We start from the raw sequence: 27,369 nt of genomic DNA, 5'->3' as shown, positions 1-27,369 counted from the left end.
AACTAGAGGGGGGGGTCAATATGACCCCCCCCCCGATCTGTAAGGGTTAAAGAAGCAAGGGTTACTAGCCTTACAATTTTACACAGAATATTTTTAAAGCAATTTTTTAACATAATATTTTAAATTGCAAATTAAAATTAACAAATCCTTCATGAAATTAAAGGGAGTGCTAACTCCCTTTAGCCAACACCCACAAGGAATGTGCTGTTTATTACACTAGTCCCCAAAGTTTTATAATAACGTTTTCTTATTTGTTGGCTTAACAACTTTGGAGACTTTAGTGAATTTTGGTTGGTCAATTCCTTAAGTTGAGTGTTCAAACGATTCAACCACTAATTTTAATCTGCAAAAGGCGTTATTTTGTGTCTCATCATTAGGAATGTATAATGTACATGAATTGATTGGCCATTATCCTATCCTATTTTCATGAAATAATTGCGTGGGGTCAACTTAAAAAACAACCAGAATTGAACATTTTAACACGCAAATTGTGTTCTATAAAAGTTAAAAATCACTGTCTGTCTACCAAAAATTGTTTATATTACCACTTCCATCAACTTATGGAATAATCAAATACTTTGCAATGTCTGTCTGTCTGAAGCTTAAGATCCATGTAACCACTAAACCGATTGGGCTCTACTCTTCAGGGAATATACATACTGGTCCTGTGATGGTTTTAAGCTATTTTCTTTGAGAATGGGACAACCCCAACCCCTCCATAAAATTTTCTTTGTAAGATTAAAATTAAAATAGGGAGTCGAATACCCCCCACCCCCAAAAAAAATCAGGTTGGTTAATCCTCTTGGGGCAAAGCCCCTAGAGGCTAGAGGCGAAGCCGCTAGTCAAAGATATAAATGGTGAAATAAAAAAACAATGGGACTTTAATTTCATAATTATGAGTCCATACATTTAATCATATAATCGAATAATTTTATAACTAGTGGTTTTGGTAAGTTTATGGCTTCGAAACTTTTTTTTACCTGCTTATTACTAAATTAAAACCAGTTCTGAGCCACACCTAAAAATCATGTATTGTATCATATTATAGAAATTTTTTTTTTATGAATAATTGAATGAAAATGATAAAATTAATAGCAGTTTTGTAAGCTTAATCTTAAATCTTTTTCATTTTACTATACACAGAAAACTGTCTATAATACGATGTGATGAATAACTATGCTATACCCTATCTATAATACAAAGTAGAAGTATGTTTGTCTGTCTGTCTGAAGCTTAAGATCTCAGTAACTGCTGAACCGATTGGGTTCTAATGTTCAGGTATTATATCTACTGGTCCTGTGGTGGTGGTTTAGGCTATTTTCTTGGGGGTGGAAAACCCCTAACTCCCCCCCCACTCCAAAAAAATAAATGCCTACATACTCATGTTGTTACAATTTCATGAAACTTTTACAGGATATTGTTGGTTTATACCAAATTGCCCAGCAAAAAAATACATATATTTTATTAGATTTATCAATAATTTTCAGTAACGAAAATAAAAATCTGCTTTTGTATTTTTTACTACAAAATTTGAATAGTTCTTTATCGCGTCGTATTGTAGACACCTTTCCACGGATATCAAAACTGGTATTTTTCTCTTATTTTTATTTTAATATTCGTGGAAAATTGTCAATAATACGATAATTTTTCAGTATGGTTGATAACCAGATCTAATCCATCGGAAATTAATCGGTTTCGAAGCTACACTGGAAATTAATTGAATGAAAATAGAGTTACTTTCCCTAATTTGGTTCGACAAAGTTTTATAAAAACAAAGATGTTAACAACCATAAAAGCGAAGCTCAGTATTTTGTTAAAATCAAATTTTCGAGAATAGTCCCTTAAGGTGCAATTCTTCGTATTTTTAAAATGGCATTTTATAGGGTATTTTAGGTTAGGTTAGGTTATACTGGGTTATGTGATTGCCCCACAGGGTTAGGCAATTGGCACCGCAGGGTTAGACCCACCCCCCACAGGGGCTAGAAATAGGAAAAAAGGTATTGTGAAAAATACGAAAATCGACCCTTTAGGTGCGTTGCCACGAAAGGGACTTTATCCAAATTTTCTTTAAGTAGATCTTTTCATTTTGGCGAAGTTAAATAATAAATAAAATTCAATATTTAAATTGTCGTAGAATTTCTTATATATAGGATAACCAATTTATAGAGATTCTACGGATTTTAGTGCACTGTTGTTCTAGTAATCACCATTAAAAAATGCTGTAAGAATTATCATACTTAGTGTTACAAAAGTGACAGATCTAAAGTATAGATGTATACACAGATAACTACCTCCCTTCCTTTTTCAATAACCTTATTAGTCTGCTACCAAATTATTTTCTGCTACTTGGCTGTTTCAATGAACCAATTGAAAGTGGGCACAAGGACAGTGCGATGGGGAGATACAGTTATTAAACCCTTTCCCTCTATAATGTTTTACTCTAATAAAAGTAACATATTTTAAATGGTTTTAGAGTTGCTAAGAAATTATTTTAATTGCTACAGGAATCCTCACAAGATTCTAAATCCCTAGGACGACGATTAAAACTGTCTTGAACGTACTCACACGAACACTAAAAATGTGGAAAAGCTACGCTTTTTAAAAAGTTAGTAAAGGTCATTAGAATAAAAGTTATTGTCCCAAATTAATTATCATTTCCTGGTTTATTAGAAAAAAGAACAATTATACTATTTTATAAAGTACTAAGTTATTTGCGTGTTTGCATGTCCCGAAAGATCTCTTAAACCGCTAGAAATAATATTCAGAGTTGTTAGAGGGTAGGGGTACTATCCTTTATAATTTTGTTGGGTTATTTATTTTTTAGGATGCTCAGGCAAAATAGAAGCAAATGGAGAAGGTTACTCAAAAATCAGACATGTGACGTCATTAAAATGAGGGAAACGAGAGGAGAAGAAGGAAAGAAAACCTCTAAAAAAAATGGATAAAGTCACTCATTTTTATGACACTGCCACATGTCTCATTTTTGAGTGTCTTTATCCATTTACAAATAAAAATTTTAATTTTCTAACATTTTATTTTAACCATGAGAATAATTACTAATAAACCTGCCTAAATAACTATAAACAAAAAGTAATAATTTTTTCTAAGAAAACCGAATAAGTTATTTCCATAGTTATCAACTTTTTATGAATATTACCAAATAGTTAGAAACAATTATTCTTTCTGTTAGTACCAGTATCTTATATCTAGTGAATAACAAGTTTAGAAAAAAGTAATAGGATACATGTCTATCTTGTGTCTGTCTGTCTATTTATACCGAAAAATCTTTCTAACCGCTGAACCGATATTTAGAACGTAGCTTCTCATAGGTTTATAACTATTTTGATGGGAGGGAGGTGATATTAGATTGTTTATAACACTACTCCCCAAAGTTTTATAACGACGTTTTCTTATTCCTTTGTACAACAATTTGAGTGACATTTTTGAATTTTGCTTGGTTGATTCATTAAAGCTGAGTGTCCAAATGTTTTAATCTCTATTTGTAACCTACAGGAGGGATAATTTTGTGTATTAGCATTGAGGTTGTGTGTCAATTTATCGGCCATTGTCATATCCATTTAGTATTTATGTAACACATTTATTGTGATCATTTGGAAGCGAAGCTACTCTATAAGTGTTGCTGTCTGTCTGTCCTTCTGTCACCCGGTTACAGGGAATGTGGGAATCTTTCATCTGAAGGCAATCCCTTAAATTTTAAATGTTTTGGAATACATAAATATTTGTCTGCATATTAAATGATCTGTTGTATACAATCCAATTAAATTAAGTAGTAAGGTTTTTTTTGTCTGTATATTGTTTTGTCTGTATATTGTTTTGTCTGTATATTGTTTTGTCTGTATATTGTTTTGTCTGTATATTGTTTTGTCTGTATATTGTCATATGAATCAATATATCAAATAAAAAATTTGTTGTTAAAAAAGTAACCAGCAAATAAGGAGAATTCAAAAAAAACCTCATGTGTTTCTTATTTATTTTAAATTTTTTTTTTCTTTCACTTATTGTAAGCACTTGTATTAGCTTATGATATCAACCAGCTTCGCTATTATTGGAAGTACTAGACCTTGTTTTTTATCTTATTATATAAAGTAATAAGCTTTTTTTTGTCTGTAGCGAAGGATCTTGCTAATCACTGACCCAATATGGTTCTCCTTTACATTGAAGCTGCTTCCTATTGGTCCTGAGGTGGTTTTAGGCTATTTTACTTTATAGATAAAGTCTGGGTATGGTGTTAAGCTATTTTTCTGCCCTTATTTATCCTTTAGAATAGAGCCTCTGGATGCTAGGGGCGCAGCCGCTTGTGTAACTTATAGAAATATCTGTCCTTGAAGAATTTTATGTCGACTAAAATTTCGTAATGTTTTTTTCACTATTGATTAATATAATGATTTTGCGCAAAATACATTTAGATTGAAACGGGTATTTACGTGATTTTAGAATAAATTACTTTTATAACTTTTAAACAAAAATTAATGTACGTGATTTTTTTATGCTTGAATAAGGAACTTAAACTTTTTGAATATCCTTAAAATGGCTTCTTTCATAATTGATACTTTCAATTTTAGATTTTTTGTTTGGTTAACAGGGATTATAAAAATCAAAGGTAGCAAGTAACGAAAAGGCATTATTAAAATTCAAACCGTTTTGTCCAGTTTTGCTTATCTTAATCTACCATTTTTAAAAGCGAAGCTTTTCTATAATTAGGGTCGGTCCGTCCGTAACGGACAGCTTTTTTCGTTAATTTAGACATGTTAGAATTGTCCTATCGATTTCAAATTTTGCATGGTGATTCCTTTAGCAGTTAGGTACGATTTAGAAAGCGTAGCAACTCTATAATCATTACCAGAATGTCCGTACATCTATTTTAAACACATTGATTTTTCTACTTTTTTAAATAGTTTTTTTCGTTAATTTAGGCATGTTAGAATTGTCCTATTGATTTCAAATTTTGCATTGTGATTCCTGTAATAGTTAGGTACGAGTTAGAAAGCGTAGCAACTCTATAATCATTACCAGAATGTCCGTACGTCCATTTTAAACATGTTGATTTTTTTTACATTTTTAACAACAAATTTGTATGTGACCTAATTATTTAATTGGTCTGATTTTTGGTATACTCATTCCTGGGACAACAAAGTACAATATTATAAGCGAAGCAACTCTATAATTAAGTCCTAAAAATGTAAGTATGTCCATAATCTTTATCCTGTATCAAGCAGTTTTTCAACAAATTTACTTACAATTTTGCTTTGACTCTTATACATTCGCATTCTGATTATTCAGTTCTGACATTACACAAGTGTTAATGTCCGTTTGTCCTACCGTTTCAGAGCTTCGCTTTTATGGATGTTGTCATCCTTGTTAAATATCAAAGCTATTTCAACTCACAATGTCTGTCTGTCCGTCCTAAAGATTATGAGGTAAATGAATTTTATTCTGTTCTACTTTTTATTTTAGTAAGTCTATTCTTAAGTTAGGTTAAAATGTATAATGGGCAGCCCTGCAGGGAAGGATACCGTAGGCATACCCCCCCCCCCCCCCTACCGCATGATTAAGTCATAGGGGGAAAAACTCTGACCCTCTTTATATATTTTCTAGCGGCTGTAGCATTTAGGGGCTCTATATTCAAAGGGAGAGTGAGAAGCAAAACAGTAGCCTAAAACCATACAAAGACATGAATCTGAATAAAACCACCATAAGACCTATGTAAACCTTATCTGATATGGATATCTCAATCATTTCAGTAGTAATTGAGATCTTAAGCTTCAGACAAAAAAAAACTTTTTTCATTATATAATAGGATTATAAATTTTGATCAAAAATAAGCTATATAGACACTTTTTGGGAAATCACCAGATCATCATCTTAAACGAGTAGCCTACCAAAAGTTTTGGGTCAACTGCATTGATTTTTAGACATATTTGTTACCAGGATCATTTTATCGTGAACTGCATTTGACCCAAAGTTTTTGCTGTCGCCCGATCATTCAATACCTTGGGATGTAAATATTCATTTATGCTGAATTTAATTTTAATCAAATAAGTCAATTTTGGAGTAGTTTTACATTTATTAAAAAAAACTTCTTTTGATTTTATTTTTATTCTAACTAATTGAATGAAAATAAAAGATTATTATCATAGAATAAATTTAAAAAAACTTCACGTGTAAGAACTACATGCATATTGAGCCAATCTTTGCATTTGATTCATTATTTAATTTTAATGGCGCGCTTCTTGTATGATGAGCTATCACTCGTTCATTTCATATATTTGAATGTATTTTTTCCTTTATGCAATTTTTTTTTGTAAGTTTTCGTGGATCTCAATAGATAAGACAAATGGCTTTAAATTGATGTACATCCCCAATGATGATAACAAAAATTACCCCTCCTATAGATTAGAATAATTGCTAGCCAATAACCAACCAATCAAAATTTGATTTAAGAAAACGTGATTTTAAAACTTACTAGTGTAAATAACAGGCCAATGTCCCCTCCCTTCCTGGATTGTTTCTCAAATAATGTTATAATTGTTTCTCGTATTCATTCGAATCCGGTGGATAGGAACCGGTTCTCATCCATACGAAAAAACTATGTCTCGTATCGTATTATATCCAGCTTTCTACGAATATAGAAACGTACAATCATAAAATTAAAACCAGCTTTTTTTAGCCCGTGCCTACGGCACCTAGGGGCTAAAAAACTGGTTTTAATCTTATAATTGTACATTCTATATCCGCGGAAAGCCGTTTATAATACGATGCGAGAAATAACTATTACTGTTTAATCTTTTTTGTGTGTGAAGACCTATCAAAATATAATCAAAAATGACGGAAGAGTTTGAAGAAGCGGCACCAAAAATGCCAGCTCCAGCATTTTTATGTATGTAGTTTTTTTTCGTAGCTGTCTATAGTGCTCTAGCACAGTGGGGATAAATGTCACTGCTTTTGGCCACCTATTTTATTGACGGCAGGAAATACCCTATACCCCAACTCTTTTCTAGGGGGTTTCTTTCACCCTTCCCTTTCTCTTTCAATCTACTATGACGTCAATAGTATAGGTAGGCCAAAAGCGTTGACATCTATAAACATTTTGGTAGGGACTAAAATTTTAAAAAAATGCTAAGTTTTTTTGGGCCATGGAAAGAAAACGAAGTAGTGGGTTTCATCGTATTTTTACAATAGCTTTTAAAAACCATAATTTAATAATACGTTATGGTCTCGGGTTTTAGGTTTTAGGCTTTTATTTTTTTGTTTATATAAGGTAATTGCGTCGTAAATTAATATAATACGTGTCTTGTGGGAAAATACCATTATTGTTTTATATTTGATTTTAAATTTTTTTTGTATCCTTTAACTTGTCTAACTAGGTGTTTGATTTAAATTTAATTAATGCGTATTTTTAGAGTCGACGTAGATCCTCCATAATTTACTTTGTGTCTGCTAAATGTCAATGCTAAATTCTTTCTCTATATTTCGCTAATTTCAAGCTCTCCTTCAAGCGCATTCGGAGCCGCCGAATTTTTTAACTGCGGTTGCTAACTATTAATATATCAGTTAGAAAATGATAAATATTCAGATATTTAAACAAGTAAACAAATTAATGACAAATTTCGGTCAAATAGGGGTTTTTGCAGCCTTTGGATGTGTGTGGGGGGACCTACCTCCACACCCCCCCCTCCCCACAAAAAAAATTTGTTTCAATTTTTCTTTTTAAGTCTAAAATGAAAATTGAGTTTTCGAATTTAACTCCCAGCTCCTCAAGTGGGGATGATAATTTTTAAAAGCGAGGCTTTTCTATAATTAGGGTCGGTCCGTCCGTACGTCCGTCCGAGATAGATAGCTTTTATTCGTTAATTTAGGCATGTTAGAATTGTCCTATCGATTTCAAACTTTGCATGGTGATTCCTGTAGTAGTTAGGTACGATTTAGAAAGCGTAGCAACTCTATAATCATTACCAGTAAGTCCGTACGTCCATTTTAAACATGTCGATTTTTTTACTTTTTCAACAACAAATATTCATGTGATCCAATCATCCGATTGATCTGATTTTTGGTACATTAATTCCTGGGACAACAAAGTATAATGTTATAAGCGAAGCAACTCTATAATCAAGTCCTAAAAATGTAAGTATGTCCATAAACATTATCCTGGATCAAGCAGTTTTTCAACAAATTTACTTACTATTTTGGTTCAACTATTATACATTTATATTCTGATTATTCAGTTCTGTCACTATACAAATTTTAATGTCCGTTTGTCCTACTGTTTCAGTGCTTCGCTTTTATGGATGTTGTCATCCTTGTTTTGATGATATTTTAGCGACATATATGTATATCATATTTTAAATATTTTCCAGACCAAATAGTTTCAAAAATATATTATTCTTTGGATGGGTGTAATTATAATATTAAATCTAAACCAAAATAAAGCTCAATATTCGCATAATAATTTAATAAATAATAGAAAATATCGAAATATACAAAAATATCGAAATATATGAAAATATCGAAATATACGAAAATATCGAAATATACGAAAATATCGAAATATACTATCTTTCAGCTGGGGATGACCAGAAACGAGACTTCAAGCTGTACTCCAAGAGATACAACAACAACAAAGTTTTCAAACTACTCAGGTAAAACCGGACGTGTACAGAGATTTACCTGGGGGTAGAAGGAATTTTAGGTGGTGAAAAAAGGGGAAGGATTACCCTCCAAACATCAATTATAATGGAGTATTGAAACCTTCTTCCTCCCCCAGATGTTGAAGGTATATAGCTGCTATTAATACTAAAAGAACTGTTACTTAATTGTGGAATTGCATGTTTTGTTGAGCTTAGCTTATGGATGTTGTTATCCTTGATTTCTTGTAAACTAGAAGAACAACTGAACATACCAAATCAACTATTTATTATTTTTTTTAAAGCGAATCTTTTCTATAATTAGGGTCGGTCCGTCCATCCGTCCGAGACAGATAGCTTTTATTCGTTAATTTAGGCATGTTAGAATTGTCCTATCGATTTCAAACTTTGCATGGTGATTCCTGTAGTAGTTAGGTATGATTTAGAAAGCGTAGCAACTCTATAATCATTACCAGAATGTCCTTACGTCCATTTTAAACATGATGATTTTTCTACTTTTTCAACAACAAATTTTTATGTGATCTAATTATCCGTTTGATCTGATTTTTTGAATATTGATTCCTGTGACAACAAAGAACAATATTATAAGCGAAGCAACTCTATAATCAAGTCCTGAAAATATAAGTATGTCCATAAACATTATCCTGTATCAAGCAGTTTTTCAACAAATTTACTTACAATTTTGCTTCGACTCTTGTACTTTTATATTCTGATTATTTAGTTCAAACACTTTACAAGTGATAATGTCCATTTGTCCTACCGTTTCAGTGCTTCGCTTTTATGGATGTTATCATCCTTGTTTGTATAAGCTTCTCTACAAGTCTTTTTGATGTTGGTAGACTCAATACAAAATTAAAAACATTGAGGTAATGTTTCCACTAACAACAAAAAACATTGACATTCTTACATGCACTAGAAAGTTTTACGGATTCCTGAGAAGATTAGGGTTTTTTCAATGGTTTTGTTTACTACAAAGATTGATTTACAATGGGTCTTGGAAAATTTTCTCATTTATTTTAAGGAGGGGAAATTAACCTTCAAATATATTTTCTAAAATAAATTTGCGTTGTTTCCCTAAAATTAAAAGTAATCATCCTTGTTTATTTTATGTATATGATTAAAATTGTCAAAATTTGTGTAATTTACCTTTCTAATAAAGAACTAAAAAAAAAACAATTATTACATCATTAGAAAATGCATTTTTTTAAAAAAGTATTAAAATTTTTTTTGTTTGAATTAGTTTTCTATGGCGAATCTAACATAAATCTAGAATAAAAAAAAATATAGGTACAAAAAGACAGACATACAATTTTTTTTAATTTAACTTTTTTTTACACGTAGTCATAGAGTTCCTACGTTTATTACATAATTTCTAATCATACTAAAGGGTGTGCAAAAAAAAATACGGACATTTTTAAAATTGAAATTGCGCGGCTTGTGTTAATAGTAGAAAAATGTTACACATATCTTTAGAACCGCTAGGAAGTCTATTTTTTGGAATTGTAAGAACGATTCCTCTGCTACGTATAGTTTTGGAGCTATGTGGTAAAATGTCCAAACTGGCCTAAAACTTGACTTGCGAGTAAATCATTAAAGATTAAATCAAAGGGTTATGCAAATAAAAATACGTTCATTTTTAAAATTCTAATTGCTCGGCTTGTGTTAATGGTAGAAAAATGTTTTGCATACCTATGGAATTGCTATGAACTCTATTTTTTGGAAATATAAGAACCATTCATGTGCTACGTATAATTTATGAACTATGTGGTAGAATGTCTCAACTGACTTAAAACTAAAAAAAAAATTTTCTCACATTTATCAATACAGCTCCTAAACTAAAAATAGCACAAAAATCGTACTTTTATTTCCAAAAAATAGAGCTTATGGCGGTTCTAAGGATATACGTAGCATTTTTCTACTATTCACACAAGCCGAGCAGTTTGAATTTTAAAAATGTCTGCATTTTTGCACACCCTTTTTTTCTCTTTAATGATTTACTCACAAGTCAAGTTTTAAGTCTGTTGGGACATTCTACTACGTAGCTCCTAAACTATAAGTAGCACAGTAATGGTTCTTATATTTCCATAAAATAGACTTCATAGCGGTTCTAATGGTATGGATAACGTTGTTCTACTATTAACACAAGCCGCGCAATTTGAATTTTAAAAAGGTACGTATTTTTTATATACTATAATCTTTAATGATTTACTCGCAAGTCAAGTTTTAAGGCAGTTGGGACATTTTACCACATCGCTCCTAAACTTTACGTAGCAGAGGAATCGTTTTTATATTTCACAAAAGTAGGCTTCCTAACGATTCTAACATATGCGTAACATTTTTCTACTTTTAACACAAGCCGCGCAATCTAAATTTTAAAAATATCCGCATTTTTTTTGCACACCCTTTAGAAATCACCTAATTGAAATTTCATCACAAGAAGGATGACAACGTTCATAAAAGCGATAATATAAAATCAGACGGCAGGGAAACAAACGTTAACACTTGTAGAGTGTCACAGCTTAATAACTATATAATTTTAATTTATAAGTTCAAACAAAATTGTACATATATTTGTTGCCACATTGCGCAAAACAGGATACTGTATAAAGACATATTTTCATTTTTAGAACTTGATTAAAGTCATTATATGCTGCTTATATATTACAACAGTTCGCCCCAATTACAGAAAAGCTAACTGATTTTCCAGTATGGCTTCGAAACCGATTATTATTAGAACCTGTTCTCAACTATACTGAAAATTCATCGTATTAAAGACAATTTTCTACGAAAAATAAAATAAAAATTTCAAAATTAATTTAATATCGAATAGACACACAGACCTATCCTAAATATAGAAATTTTTAGCTTCTATAAGACAAAAAGTATTCTTACCAAGTACACTTTTTGTACAATAATTGGATAATATTTTTCTAAAACATAATCATTTTAAATAATTCATATGTGCCAAAACCAGCCGGATAAAGAAAACATGAATGTACAATAAGATGCAGGGCTTTAAATGAAGGTATTTTAACAAAATAAATTATGCTTTTACACACTCTTATGCAGTGACACTCCCCTTGGCTGTTTTAGGGTGGTGTAGACCCTTTTTAAGGGGGGGTGTATAAAAGGGGGTGTATCCACCCACCTTAATTTTGTCGGGGGGTGGATAGAACCCAATTATGCACGCTTCTGCTCTTACGTAAGTATAACTCAGGGCTCGGCAGCTGCGTGTAAGCCTCAGTGAAATTTTCATATTAAAATTGTAAAATGCAGGTGGATGTCTAAACCTGTCCCTAAACAAACAATCCATCTTTTCGGATTTTTTTTTGCACTCAAGCGTGTTTTAATTTGAGGTTTATGTGCGGCTCAGGAGCGGCTGCCGAGCCCTGATTAAATTTCCATAATTCTAAACATTATAAACTTTTATTGCTATGGTCCATAATGTTAACATGTGCTAATTTCTGTATTATCGATCATAACCAATCACTTTACCATTAAGATTGAAAAATTTTGAGAATATAAATTTTTGATTGTATATTAGTTGTGCATATTAGTTGTGCATATTAGTTGTGCATATTAGTTCTTAAATTTGATGTCGCGCATCTTATATAGCAGCAGTAGGTACAGGTTTTTTGGTACTGTGGTTTACACTGTTGATTATTTTCATTGATCTTTGTCTGCTTGGATTATAACAATTTTAGCGGCATTACGTGCGCTAGTCCCCAGAGCCTTTAAAATTAGCCAAAAATAAGAAGTAGCCAAAAATAAGTTGTATTAGATCTAGGGCTATAGTTCCTTTCGTCACAACGCCCCTTAGTGGGCGATTCGTCGTATTTTCTAAAATGCCTTTTGATAGGTTATTATAGGTTAGGTTAGGTTTTATTGGGTTAGGTGATTGCCCCGCAGGGTTAGAGCTCCCCACAGGGACTAAAAATAGGAGAAAAGATACTGTGAAAATACGAAGAAACGCTCCTTAAGAGGCTTTGCCACGAAAGGGACTATACACAGATCCAGTACCCAAAGTCTAAGACAGCCAAGAAAATGAATTTTAGATCCTTTGTCCCATCTCTATATCCCTGGCTGACATGCTAAAGTGACAAAATAAACTTATTCCTATATTCCTTAGTTGTATCCATATGTACGTCTTGAGTGTAGGCAGCTCTATATTACATAACCATCTTGAAATGCAATAAAGATATAAACAAGAACGATAACGTTCAAAGTCTTTATTTAAATGCAGCTCATACCAATAACGAAATTAATTCGGAAGAAAATCACGAAACCTATATGTGTTTTCAGCTGTCGTTGGGGGGCAACACATCGTAAAATTGACGACCTCTCCATTTGCCCCCCCCCCCAAATATTATTTTAAATTTATTTTGCTTGTTGGTTATACCTTATTCCTGATTTAAATGTCCCAGGAGGGAGAGGACAATGAAAATTAAATCAACAATACTTTCTCCTATAAATATAGGATAGGGTAAGATATATTATACATCTACAATTCTATGACCGTTTTCGGTCTAATTCTTACAAAAGTCTTGTATAAAAACAGTTTTAGAAAGCAATAAAACTATCTAATATTAATAATCAGTCTATTTCTCCTTCTAGTAATTGTTATTGTATATTTTTACTTGCGAAGCTACTCTGTAATTCCCTTAGTCCTTCAGTCTGTAATGCAATGTGGGAAATGTGATTTCTCGACTTCTATTCAAGATACATTGCTGAATTTTATTGTTAGGAGTCCCTATATCAATGAGCATCCAGTATGTTTAAAAATATAAATGTTTAAAAATATAAAAATACATGTTGAAAATTTTGTAATCATTTTTTACTAAATTCATTCTTGATATAAACATCTGTTCTTTAAATTACCTTATAAATATTCCCATCCACGATTATTTTTTGGTGCTTTGCAAGTTATGGATATTGTCATCCTTGTTTTATTTTCCCTCCAATTAATAGTTCTCTTAAGGATAATTATTATAATTGGATTAGTTTTCTCTTATTTTTAAAAGCGAAGCTTTTCTATAATTAGGGTCGGTCCGTCCATATGTCCGTCCGTCCGTAACGGAAAGCTTTTTTCGTTAATTTAGGCATGTTAGAATTGTCCTATCAATTTCAAACTTTGCATGGTGATTCCTGCAGTAGTTAGGTACGATTTAGAAAACGTAGCAACTCTATAACCATTACCAAAATGTCCGTACGTCCATTTTAAACAAGTTAATTTTTACTTTTTTAATAACAAATTTTTATATGATCTAATTATCCGACTGATCTGATTTTTTGTATACTTATTCCTGGGACAATAAAGTACAATATTATAAGCGAAGCAACACTATAATTAAGTCCTAAAAATGTAAGTATGTCCATAAACATTATTTAGTATCAAGCAGTTTTTCAACAAATTTACTTACAATTTTTCATCGACTCATATACATTTATATTCTGATTATTCAGTTCTGACACTACACAAGTGTCCGTTTGTCCTACCGTTTCAGCACTTCGCTTTTATGGATGTTGTCATCCTTGTTATAATACAGCAGCAAAGCTACTCTTATCTACTGCTTTGCTTTTGGTTTTAATTACTAAAAGTCTAAAAATCTAAAGTGACACTATATACACTAAGAACTTATAAACGGCTCCTAGAAACAAAAATATAAAAAATAAAGACACTTGTGATTGAGGGTAGGTACACCCCTCCCCCCCCCCCCCCCCACCACCAAGGTGAAGAAGAGGCAACAGGCAAAGCTACAAATGGAAAAATAGGTTTTATAGAGAAATTATTATTTACTTTTTTTTAAAGTCGACGTTTTTTTTTACAAATAGGGTATGTACGTACGTTTATTCGTAAGTAACATTTAGCTCTTTTGGTTATTAAGGCATGTTGGAATTGTCCTATCGATTTCAAACTTTGATATAAAAATCCTCTAACAATTAGGTACTGGCTAGAAAGCTTAGTAACTCTATAACCGTTATAAGAAAGTCCGTGCGTCCATTTTTTACTTTTTTGACAACAATCTTTTTTATGATATAATTATCCTTTTAGTCATCTAATTTTGCTTATATAAGTTTATATATAACTAGCGGCTATGCCCCTAGAGGCATCTAGTGGCACTTTAAATATTTTTTAAAAATAATACGTAACATTTCTATGTTGCATTCGAGTCTCTACGATACATATCTATGTTGCGTTTAAGTCTCTATACGAAAATTTTTTTGTGATTTCTCTTGGGAGGGTGGTTGTACCCTCCCCTAAAATAGTTATAAACCTTCCCGGGACCTATGAGAAGCTACCCTGTTAAGGAGAACCCGATCGGTTCAGCGGTACAAACAAACAGACAGACAAACAGACAAACCGATAGACAAACACACATCCTGTTACTTTATTATAAAGATTTTGTATATACTTTTCATTCAATAGTCTGTTCATTATGTCTTGTCATTCTACAGGCTTTTATGTTCGTTAGTTTTGATTTTAGAGCTTTGAATTTATGGATGATGCCATTCTTGTTTTTTTTAAAATATACATGGGCGCATTCACAGAAATTTGCCGGATGCGCGAAGCGAACAGAAAATGTTAAATAAAAATTTGATTTAATTCAAAGCAGAATATCATTCTTGTCATATTTAGAAAAACATTGTTTAACATAGTTTTCAACTTTTTATATTCATTGCTTCAATTTATTATAGGCAAATAGTTATTTCAACATACAAAATATGTTCTATACTAAATTATTATGCAATAGAACTTGAATGTTGAAATTACTAATAACAAACAAAAAATTTAGAAGCGAAGCTACTGTTTAACTCGAAATGTCCGTCTGTATGTACAGTCTGTCTTATACATTTTTAAAAACATATATACATATAAAGCTTTCATGATTATTTCTAAGTTTTTTAGAATTTGAATTTGTGTTTCTATCAGTTTCTGATTTATATAGCTTTACTTTTTGGGATGATAATCTCCTTGTTTTATTTATATAAGAAAATTTGCAGAAGAACAGTCTTTGACAACTTAAAACTTTCAAACTTTAGTTATTTCACAATTTTATAACAGAAGTGGGGTATAGTCCTTTCCACGACATCCCTCCATAAGGAGCGATTCTTCGTATTTTTAAAATGGCTTTTTATAGGTTATTTTAGGTTAGGTTAGGTTAATTGTGTTAGGTGATTGCCCAACAGGGTTAGGTAATTGGCCCCGCAGGGTTAGAGCCCCCCGCAGGGGCTAGAAATAGGAGAAAAGCTACTGTGAAAAATCGCTCCTTATGGAGGGATGTCGTAGAAAGGACTATACCCCAGAAGTGTACTCATTATTTTTTCTTTTTTAATAAGTTACTTCTTATTTTTTTGATTTTTAAAGATTTTACATTATTGTTTTAAGTGAAGTCTTTACTTTATATAAAACTAGCGGCTTCACCCCTCTCTACTCATATGCACAGACAAACAAATATCATGTTACTTTTATTTTAGTATATATATTTGTCCTAATGACTTGACTTTTTTAATGGTAAATCCTTGAATGATAAGGAATAATTAAGAAACAATTTAAAGACAGATAATCATCAAATTCATGTTTAGACCTTTAACAAGAATTACAACATTCATAAATTAATACAAAGATGTTTAGTGGTCATACATAAGAGATAGAGTTAAAATAGGGGTAGCTATTCTAACATTCAATTCTTCAAAAAATCACGAAATCTTTTAAAGTATTTGGAAGTATATTTTATAATTGAAGAGAGGTGGGTAAGAAGAGGAGGAAAAGGGGAAGGGGGTTGTGAGTAAATTATTCTTAAGAATTGTTTGTCAGAATATCATTCCCTTTTCCCTGGTTAAAATAAAGAAGAAAAAATTATGATTTAATACAATAAGAATCACGAAACTATGTATATAAATAAATAGTTTTTTTTGTAAGCATGCCCATTTAAGTAATTTTTTACATCCATTATGAGAATCATGACAAAAAAAATCCGCAGTCTAGCTATGAAAATCCCCCAAAAACGTGAGACAGCGCAAAATGGCACCAAAAAAATAACGTCATACGATAAAATAACCAATGAGAGGCGAGTATAAATTTTACCTTTACAATGTATACTGGACTCTTTATAACGTCATTTTTTTGGTGCCATTTTGCGCTGTCTCCAAAAACGTCTAAGACGTAGACACGGACATTTTAAATAATAAATAAGCGTCGCTTGTACTAGTTACTTCTCGCATCGTATTATAAACGGCTTTCCGCGGATATTTTTGAATGTACAATTATAAGATTAAAACCAGTTTTATAGCCCCGAGGTGCCGAAGGCACGAGCTAAAACAACTGGTTTTAATCTTATGATTGTACATTTTTATATTCGTAGAAAGCTGGAAATAATACGATGCTAGACATAGTTTTTTTTCGTATGGATGAGAACCGGTTCCTATCCACCGGATTCGAATGAATACGAGAAGTGATGTTATTATTTTACTAGAATTGAATGATGTCAGAAACGGGTACTATGAATGAAACGGATCTTATGCTTAAGGAATTCTCTTTAACTTTAATTTTTAGTAAAAAAAAGTGTTTCTTAAAATGGGACAATAAACAATAAAATTATAAGTATAGATATTTAACCAGACAACTACCTGGATCCCCCTATCAGGGATCTTTATTGTCTGCTATCAAATTGCTTTCTGCTCTTTTGTAACGACTTGTCTGTGTTAATGTTCCCGACGCAATTGGTTGATTTTCTGTGACCCAATTGAATTTTGGAACAGAGACCTCGGAGTGGGGACATACAGTTATTTAACTCTTCCCCCTCTATTGTTTTACTCTAGTATATAAACAAACCTTTGTATTTCACTTTTAATTTTAGTTTTTAAATGGAAAAGTATTTTAGGGGAATACCCTCCCCCAATTGGCCCCGAAATAGATGTAAACCTGAACCTATAAGAAGCTTCTCTGTAGGCAGAACCCTATATATCCAGCGTTTAGCAAAATCCTTAGCTACTCGAGACATCCTGGTACTTTAATTAAATGATAAAATATAAGTTATGAGTATTATTAATTCTTAGGCCGAAGAAACTGCTATACCCGCAGAATTAACTTTGTATTCTCAAAAGTTCAACAGATTATTTGCTTCAATTCAGTTACGTGACGAATCCCAATCTGTACCACCTGTGACGTCATATTCTCCATCTCTTTTTTTAGGGGTTTTCTTTCCCACTTCTCCTCTCATCTCCTTCATTTTATGACGTCACAGGAATTAAAAGTGGTGCAAAAGTGGTACAGATTGGGCTTCGTCAGTTACGTTTTATAGAAGCCAGGCTAAGCTATAATTTACTGTTTCTGTCCTTCCGTCTGTAATGCTCTTTCACTTTCGGCTTGTCTTTCTTTACACCTCTTATACCAAGGGATCTAAAGGGCCGCTAAATTGATGTACTCTTCATTTATAACCTTTTCTTTAGATTACAATTAGTGGTTGAAAAGTTTAAACACTCAACTTAATAAACCAATCAATCAAAATTCAGTAAAAGTCCCCAAAGTTGTTAGGCGAATAAGAAAACGTTTTTTTTAAACTTTGGGGACTTTTGTAATAAACAGCCCATTGTCCTCTCTCTCTCTCTCTGCACTCTTTCTCTTTCTTCCATCTTTCTCTCCTTCTCTCTCTCTGTTCTGATTATCTAACAAAAAGATACTCCAAGCTGGCTAAAATAACGATACCCACAAATCCACCCCCGTTAATTAACATAAAATTTTTTTCGTTATTGTATATGTAAATTATAGCACAATATGTTGATAACCTCCATATGCCATGTTTGTAAATTACATCTTATTTTTAGCTGATCGTTTAGTAATTGAGGGTGTTAGTGTTAGGTTAAGATAGGTTATATTGGGTAAAGGGTACCCTACCCCGCAGGTCAATGCAGATGCAGAGCTTTCAATGGGTTCAGCTAAAGAAAAAATAAATCACCCTCCAATTCATTTAAATTCATTTGATAATGTGCTCGCTTAGGCACCTTTTGGAAAAACAACTGAAATTCTTTTTACTTACAAATATGTACTAAATGAAAAATATAATTTTTTTTATGAAAATAAACTATTGATTTATATGACCCTCAAATTTACTTTTATAATTAAAAATACGCTTTAAACCTTATAATAATTAATGAATTGTTGTTTTATAATGTAAACGGTTTCTTATTAACAATAGGGTAAAGGCGAAAATGCTTTGTTTAGACTTCAACAAAGCTTTTGATTGTTTCCATTTTAAGTAAATATTGCACGTGTTTTGGGATGTATTATCTGTATTATGAAACTAAACATCCTGAACTCGATTAAATAAATTCAAATTTCAAGCCGGATTTTTTTTTGTGACAAACTTATTATTCTGTAAATTTATTAACAATAAAGAAAAAGAATTTTAGCGAGTTTTTGCGGTATAAAAGCAATAATGTTTTTCTCATTTCAGAAAAGGGTAGAGTTATAGCCTGAAACCATCTCAAGGCTTAAAATAAAATTAAAATAGTCTAAAACCATCCTTGGACCTATGTCTATGTATAAAACTTTAAGCTTCAGACAAAAAAAACCTTACTACTTTATATAATTTTGATGTTATTTTAGTATGGGAGAGAAAACCATCATATTAAAAGAAAATAAGAAGAGTAAGAGCGCCTTGGCCAAAGCAAGGTCTGACAAAAAGGCTCAGCAGCTTAAAGAAGATGTAAGTATAACAGAGTAGATTATAAAGCAGCTATTTTTAAAAAGCTTTTCTATGATTAGAGTCGATCCGAAGAATAACTATCTATCTATCTATCTATCTATCTATTTTAAGATGGCTAAGAAGGTGCCAGGTAGAAACAAGAACTATGACCAGCTCAAACAGGTCATCAGCAAACAAAAGAAACGGGAACAGACTATCAACTGGAGAGACAGGTAATCTGACCTGGGAGGGAGGGAGGGGATATTTGGATCCTTTTTACACTAGTTCCCGAAGTCTTATAATAATGTTTCTTAATCGTTTGCTTAACAACCTTGGTTACATTTATTGAATTTTGATTGGTTGGTTCATTTAGTTGATTGTCCAAACGTTTCAACCACTGCACTGATTGTAATCTACAGAAGGGGTAGTTTTGTTTATAATTATTGGGGATGTACATCAATATATCGGCCATTGTCTTATCCCTTAGATCCCTGTAATCTTGCTCTGGGACAGGTAATGGACAACTCACACAACACGGCTCTGTTAGGACTTTCAGAAAATAAATCGTTCAAACAAAGGGTTGGTTGTCTGTTGGGTGTAGACAACTGTAATTGAAATTAATAAAAAATCACGAAACCTTTCACACTAAAATATATTTTCACGTTGGAAAAGAGTCGATTAATTACTAACACAATTTCCTTATTATAGAGCAGCAGTGCTCCTATAACACTTTTAGGTTTGGTTAGGTTATGTAAGGTTGTATTGGGAACAATATTGCCCTGCAGGGTTAGGTCATCGCAGGTATGGTTCCTGCAAGGTTATGGATCCCAGCAAGGGTTAGAAATAGAGAGAAAAAAATCATAGGAATGTATGAAAAATTTTATGAAAAATAAAATACCTATAGAAAAAGCATATCAAAATATCATGGAAAGAAAACAAAGTAGCAGGTTTCGTCGTATTTTCACAGTAGCTTTTCTCCTATTTCTAGCCCCTGTCGGGAAAATTTCCTAACCCTGCGGGGCAATCATTAACATTTACCTACCTAACCTAACCTATCAAAAGCTACTGTGAAAATACAACGAAACTCGCTACTTAGTTTTCTCTTTATGATCTAATTCATTAAAATATTATATAAAAAAAAGGTAAAACCAACAAGTGAAATACATCTAAAATAATATTTGGGGGGCAGAAGGAAAGGTCAATTATACTATGAGTTGCCACCCCCCCCCCCCAACGACAGCTGAAAATACGTATAGGTTTCGTGATTAATTTTGTTATTGGTATAAGCTGATAAAAAAATAAACTTATCCTAAAGGACATTATATACATTTTTATTTTAGAGAAATGTTTGTGGACAAGTCTCGAGCTGTGGCTGTAGTACTTGGTGAGAAGGATAACAAGGATGTTCTGGAGAAGAGGAAGCGGAGCGAGAAAAGAGAAAGAATGAAAATGAACAGGTACAGATGAGATTTCTGAGCTGTTATCATATCAATATAAGAATATTGGGGTATAGTTTCTTTCGTGGCAACGCCTCTGAAGAGCGTTTCGTCGTATTTTCACAGTAGCTTTTGATAGGTTAATTTAGGTTAGGTTTTGTTAAGCTGGGTTAGATGATTTTCCCGAAGTGTTAGAAAATTGGGGAAAAGTAAAATGCAACGAAACGCCCCTTAAAAGGCGTTGCCATCAAGGGGACTATACCCGAAAATTGCAACCTAAATTGACGACAAATTTTTCCCTTTTAAATATGTTTCGGTACAACGGCATTTGGCTGGCCGTTTACCAGATCTTTACGTACAGACGTACGAAACCTGCTACTTCCCACAAGAATCAAAACCAGCATAGTTACTAATACAATTTATTGTATGAAAACGGTCATGCTGAAATAGAAAATAACAAAATTAATAATCAAATATTAAAATGTTAAATACATGATAAAATAAATCTTGTAAAAGAGAATAAATCTTTTTCTTATTTGGAACAATCGTCTATTCAATAAAATAAATATTCCTTATAAGAGGTTGCGTGACTTCGAAATTATATTTCAAAATGTATAAAGAAGGCTAGGGTTATTTTTTGCTTAAAATTAATCAAAATTGAATGCGAGTTTGAAATTCATAAACAAAATCATAATAGACTACTATTAAAATATTCTGGTACAAAAATAAATTAATTACTTGGTCTAATTTCAGTGAAAATGAAAAGATTAATTTGCCGTCTTAAAAAAAATCACTCCACTCCATTATAAATGCTTAAAGAAAGAATTCTTACCGAAGTTTTTGATCTTGTCAAGCCGGGAAGCACTCAAAGGTATTTTTCAGTACGGATAACACCACAATTCTGACTATACATGGTTTTTTATCACACAGATATTCCACACATTTTGAAAGAAAGATTAAAGATGGCCACGCTAGCTTTGTTTTGGTTTAAGCGCAAGCGTTGTTTTGATTGCCGCGTCCAATTATGAACTTTAATTTAAACTTGGGCGCTTTCTAAACTGCCATTAATGATAAGGAAAACAAAAGGATAAAGGTTCGAGTTCACAAACGCATCACACTATTATACTTCCAATACAAAATATATCCACGTATATTCTATATCCATTTTTATGTTAATAATGTTTCAACAATGTCCACTTTTAAAGCTATTTGTCGACATAATGTCTTACTATTTCAACAATGAAATTTTTTACAACCAAACTAAAAATTTGAACTAAAATTTTAAAACATTTAAAACCTTAAAAAGGAAATAATACTGGATATAATTCCGATGGAACAGCTTTGTTTTAAAATTTGTACTCATGAATATATTCAGAGCTATATTTACATCTCCTTATTAAAACTTATTCTAAATCTAAATCCTCAATTTATAATAGGTAAAATATTTTCTCGTATTCATTCGAATCCGATGGATAGGAACCGGTTCTCATCCATACGAAAAAACTATGTCTAGCATCGAATTATATCCAACTTTCTACGAATATAAAAATGTACAAACATAAGATTAAAACCAGTTTTTTTAGCCTGTGCCTTCGGCATCTCGGGGCAAAAAAAATGTTTTTAATCTTTAAGTGTACATTTTATATCCGCGGAAAGCCGTTTATAATACGATGCTAGAAATAATTATTAAGATAATAGTAAAGCTAATCTTCATGATTAACTTTTGAAGGGAGGAAGAGATAAGTAAATTTGATGTTTGTGGATTTTCCTTTAATGCTTAACTAACAAAGAATCTACCGCGCCAGGGAAGTCCAAGAGGGGTTGGGGTTGGTAAATGGGGTGATTACCCCTCCCAAATTAATTTGGATTTGCATTTTTTTATTTTTATCCCACCCAAATAAAAAAAAGCTGGGACCTCTTTGCCTATATGATTTAAAGGTTTCCCCCTCCCCCCCCCAAAAAAAAAAATAATTCAAGTTTTCATTTTTTACCCCTTCCCCCCCAAAAAAGCTTGAATGTCTTTGTACCGCCCTCCTTTATAATTAGATATTTAATAAGGGGAGGGTTCAGTTTTGTAAATAAATTAGCAGCTACTCCTCTAGAGGCCTCTAGGGGCACTTGAGTTGAGAAGGGGAAGTCAAGACCTGCCCATTTTAAAGTTCAGTTTTAAAAAGAAATAATTTAGGTGGATGATAACTTTTTTTATTGGCGATTCCTGCAGTATTGATAGACATACATACATACAGACATCCCATTTCTTTTATATATTTAGGATTTAAAATATATTTTTTTTTGTTTATATTCCTTATTTCTATGCAGGTTAATTTTTAGCAGCAAAGCAATTTTTTCAATTGATCTTTAGTAAATCATAATCAATTTATGAATTTGTGGACTACTGAAACATTACAGCATCCCCTATATTTGAAAATTTCTAAAACAGTTTTTTGAGGTTCCTCAAAGTGTCTAGTCGAGCATGGAAACCACTCCACCATTATTTTTTTAAGTTGAAAACAAAGAGTTTTGAAGCTGGTTATAGTGCCTATAAAAAATGTCCGTCAAACAATACAAATGACCAATGATAGGCCAATACACAGACTAAATTATCAATGCAGGCTAGTACATTTTAATTGACCAATTAAAGGCCAGTATGACGTCATTTCTTTATAGGCACTAAAGCTTGTTAGTCTTTTGTTTGTTTGTTTATTACTTTAGGTCAGGTTAGGTTAGGTTATATTGTGTACTAGGTAGCTCCACGGGGATTATATAAGGAGGGTTGTTTCAGCTCTAGACAGGCACTACAATCTCCTGCGGGGATACACAATTATAACTCAACCAAACCTAAACTATGTAAAATAAGTAAAATTGGTTATTTTTTTCGTATTCATTTGAATCCGGTGGATAGGAACCGGTTCTCATCCATACGAAAAAAACTATGTCTAGCATCGTATTATATCCAGCTTTCTACAAATATAAAAATGTACAATCATAAGATTAAAACCAGTTTTTTTAACCCGTACCTTCGGCACCTCGGAGCTAAAAAAACTGGTTTTAATCTTAAATTTGTACATTCTATATCCGCGGAAAGCTGTTTATAATACGATGCGAGAAATAACTATTATAAGCTTCGCTAACATTAGTGCTCCACATAATCATTCTTGTTTTTTATTTAGAGAGATAGAAAATGACGATGTAGAATTAAGTTGGAGAGTTTACTTTAGAAAGGTAATTTTTTTCCAGTATGGCTTCGAAACTGATTAATATCCGCTGGATTAGAACTCGTTTTAAGCTATACTGAAAATCTATGTATAGCATCTTATTGTATCAAGTTCAGGGGCGTCCAAGCTTTTTATTTTTTTTGGGGGGGGTAAAATTTTTTTAAGGGGGGGGGGGTAATTCGGTTTTGTGGGGGGTAAAATGGCGCGCGAAGAAAAATTTGCTTGGGGGGGGGGGGTAATTACCCCCCCTGAAATCTGTTGGCAGGGGTAAAATTTGTTTACCCCCCCCCCCAAAATTTACCCCAGGGGTAAAATTTTTTGGGGGGTAATTTAAATTTTATCAAAAATTTAGTATTAAAATATTCGCCCTATTACCCCCCCCCCCCTCTTGGACGTCTATGATCAAGTTTTCTACGAATATAAAAATGTACAAACATAAGAGGAAAACCAGGCCGTGCATTCGGCATCTCGAGGCTAAAAAAATATTTTAATCTTATAATTATACATTTTTATATCCGCGGAAAGCTGTTTATAATACGATGCGATATATAACTTTTACAATTGGTATATAAATATTTGGGCATTGCACCAGATTTTCATGTACTCCAATAAAGTGATTCTCCCAGCTGGCTAAAAAAAAACTTTACCCTACATCTATGATATTTATTCCATCCCCTCCCCTCCAACTGAATGAACGTACGAATTTGAAGCAGGATATCTCTATAATATAACATGTTTGTTCATACATTTCTTTATGTTCATTAATATTTACATAAAATCCTAAGCAATAATCTGTTAATTCAAATAAATTTTACTTTAAAAGCTTATATATCTTGGGGACTTGAATCCTGGTTAAGTTATACAAACAAGCAGTGCAGGGGCGTCTAAGCTTTTTTTTTTGGGGGGGGGGGGGGTAAATACCCCATCCTAAATGGCTGGGGGTTGGACATCCTTGAAGCAGTGTCCAAACTTTTTCACTGATAATTCAAATCTTTAGATTATTAGATTAGAAGTGTACTTTGTAAATTCAACATTCATTGTCCTCTCCCTTAAGATCCTTATAAATAACAAGGAGTGGACATTTGAAGAAAAAATTGCCTTCTAATTCTTTTTAAATTTGATCGTAAATGTTTATAAGAACTCTAAAATTCAGAGCTCGGCGGCCGCGCGTCAGCCCCACTAAGCCTCAAATTTAAACCTGTTTAATTGTTTTGAAAAAATTTTAAAAATATGAATTGCCAAATTTGGGTCAGGTTTAGACTTCCAGCTGAATTTTAAAATTGTAAAAGGTCGATTTTCCTGAGGCTTGAAGGCGGTTGACGTGCAGCTGCCGAGTCCTGCTAAAATTTCAGACTGTCATATTTAAAGCTGCACTAGTTATGGCAGTATTTATATTCTTGTTTAAACAGTCAAATATGCTTTTTTTAGGCTGAGCATTCTGTAACCAAGAAAGATATAGGAGTGGCTATGGTTGAAATTAGGTAAGCTCTTATTAAAAAATTGTAAATTTATCCTTTACTAGCGGCTACGCCCCTAGAGGCCTCTAGGGTTACTTGAGGAGGGGAGATTCGAATTTGATAACCCATTCTATTATTTTAGATTTTAAAAGAAAAAGTAAAAAAAAATTTGTAGTAAAACGGTGAAATACAGGAAACTGCTTTTGGACATACCTACATTTTTTGGACTTGATTATAGAGATGCTTCGCTTATAACATTGTACATTGTTGTCCTAGGAATCATTATTCCAAAAATCACATTAATAGGATAATTATATCACAGGAAAAATTGTTGTCAAAAAAGTAAAAAATCAGCATATTTTAGATAGATGTATTGACTTTCTTGTAACGGTTATAGAGTTGCTACGCTTTTTTGTATGTTATACTGAAAAATCTGATGTTTTATCAACATACTCAATATGCATGTTGATTCCCCCCCTCCCCCTAGAAAATAGGGATTTCTTCCAATTTCCATATATTTATGTGAAAACTATTTCTATCTATGAATAAACAAGATTTACTATGAACCTGTGGTTATTTTCTATCATTTCTTAAGAACCATTGATTTTATTTCTAAACCTGCGTCGATTCTGTGGAAGGGCCTCTAAAAGCTTATGTTTGATTGATTTTTAAGAGTGAAGCTCTTCTACAAATAAGGTTTTCATGATACATCCCCTGCAACGGATAGCTCTTTCGTTAATTGTTAGTTTAAGCCAGTCATATAGATATCATTCTTTGAATAATGATTCCAGTAACAGTTAGGTATAATTTAGAAAGCAAAGTATGTAATGCTTTGTGTCTATTTCTCAAACATATAATTTTTTATCTTATTTACTTTTGGTTTTTTATTCCTAAGATGATTAAACACAAAGTTATAATTTATTAAGGGGAAAACATAAAACTTTGAGAAAAAATAAAAAAAATTTAATCAAAGTGTTCGGGTCGTATTTGTTATTCAGAGCTGGATCTTTAAATCATTTTAGTGGTGAGCCAGATCGGAGTGATCCAACTTTCCACCAATGAGAGCATTTTATGAAATGCCGCGCTGTGATTGGCTGAAATTCGGCTCACCCCGATCTGGCTCATCACCACATTAGAGCACAGTATTTCATAAAATGCTGTGCTCTCATTTGTGGAAAGTTGGCTCACCCCGATCTGGCTCACCACTAAAATGATTTAAAGATCCAGCTCATCAGGTTGTTGGACATGACATTAGAGTGTCATGGACAGCATGCTCCCCCCCGTATGAGGTAATTGATACAGGGCTCTTAAGGGATAAGACAATAAATGATAAATTGATGTACATTCATAATGATGAAACACAAAATTACCCTGCTGTAGATTAAAATTAGTGGTTGGAAATTTTGGAAACTTAACTTTTTGAACCAACCAATAAAATTTAAAAATAGTCTCTAAAGTTGTTAAGCCAACTAACAAGAAAACGTTATAATAAAACTTTGGAGACTAGTGTAATAAATAGCCCAATGTTCCCTCCTTCCGTGTAATTGTTCATTATTTGTTATTATTTAGAAATGCCCTGTCAGCCCTGAAAAAAGAGAGACTTGCTGGCTCCACTTACTATGATGACAATGATAAAATGATTTGCTTAAAATTAAGGTATTTTTTCTGTTTTAATCAAATCCACAAGCAAGGGCTAGGGAAAATTTAGATTACGATTCAATTTTTCATCGGTTAATTTCAAATTTATATTTATTTTCATCGGAGCGGAGCTACTCTATAAGTGTTTATCCCTGACTGTTCTTTCTGTCTACCTGTAATTCTAGGGTGGTACGACTTTAGATGATGGTATCTTTTTAATTAAATTCAAAACCTGACATGATGAATTCTTTTACAATTAGGAACAATTTGGCCCC

General features: G+C 32.4%; 1 protein-coding gene and 1 long non-coding RNA gene across 2 annotated transcripts in view; both read left to right on the top strand.

Moving 5' to 3' along the window:
* The first annotated feature begins 6,819 nt into the window (after nucleotides 1–6,819).
* On the top strand, nucleotides 6,820–19,387 carry LOC145330843 (uncharacterized). Its single transcript, XR_013883564.1, has 3 exons — nucleotides 6,820–6,898; nucleotides 8,582–8,657; nucleotides 19,270–19,387. It is a non-coding gene; the product is annotated as an uncharacterized LOC145330843 (long non-coding RNA).
* A 93-nt stretch (nucleotides 19,388–19,480) lies between these two features.
* The window catches only part of LOC145330842 (outer dynein arm-docking complex subunit 4-like), a 39,464-nt gene continuing 31,575 nt past the window's right edge, over nucleotides 19,481–27,369 (top strand). Inside the window, exons 1-5 of the mRNA XM_080175505.1 lie at nucleotides 19,481–19,581; nucleotides 20,689–20,805; nucleotides 23,955–24,006; nucleotides 25,428–25,480; nucleotides 27,026–27,112. Coding sequence (XP_080031631.1) covers nucleotides 19,481–19,581; nucleotides 20,689–20,805; nucleotides 23,955–24,006; nucleotides 25,428–25,480; nucleotides 27,026–27,112 — 410 coding nt within the window. The remainder of the gene's footprint in view (nucleotides 19,582–20,688; nucleotides 20,806–23,954; nucleotides 24,007–25,427; nucleotides 25,481–27,025; nucleotides 27,113–27,369) is intronic.

This window comes from Acartia tonsa, chromosome 10, assembly GCF_053477335.1.
Source record: "Acartia tonsa isolate MP-2025a chromosome 10, ASM5347733v1, whole genome shotgun sequence".
In the NCBI taxonomy this organism is placed as follows: Eukaryota; Metazoa; Arthropoda; class Copepoda; order Calanoida; family Acartiidae; genus Acartia; species Acartia tonsa.
This window is presented reverse-complemented; position numbering and strand designations above follow the sequence as displayed.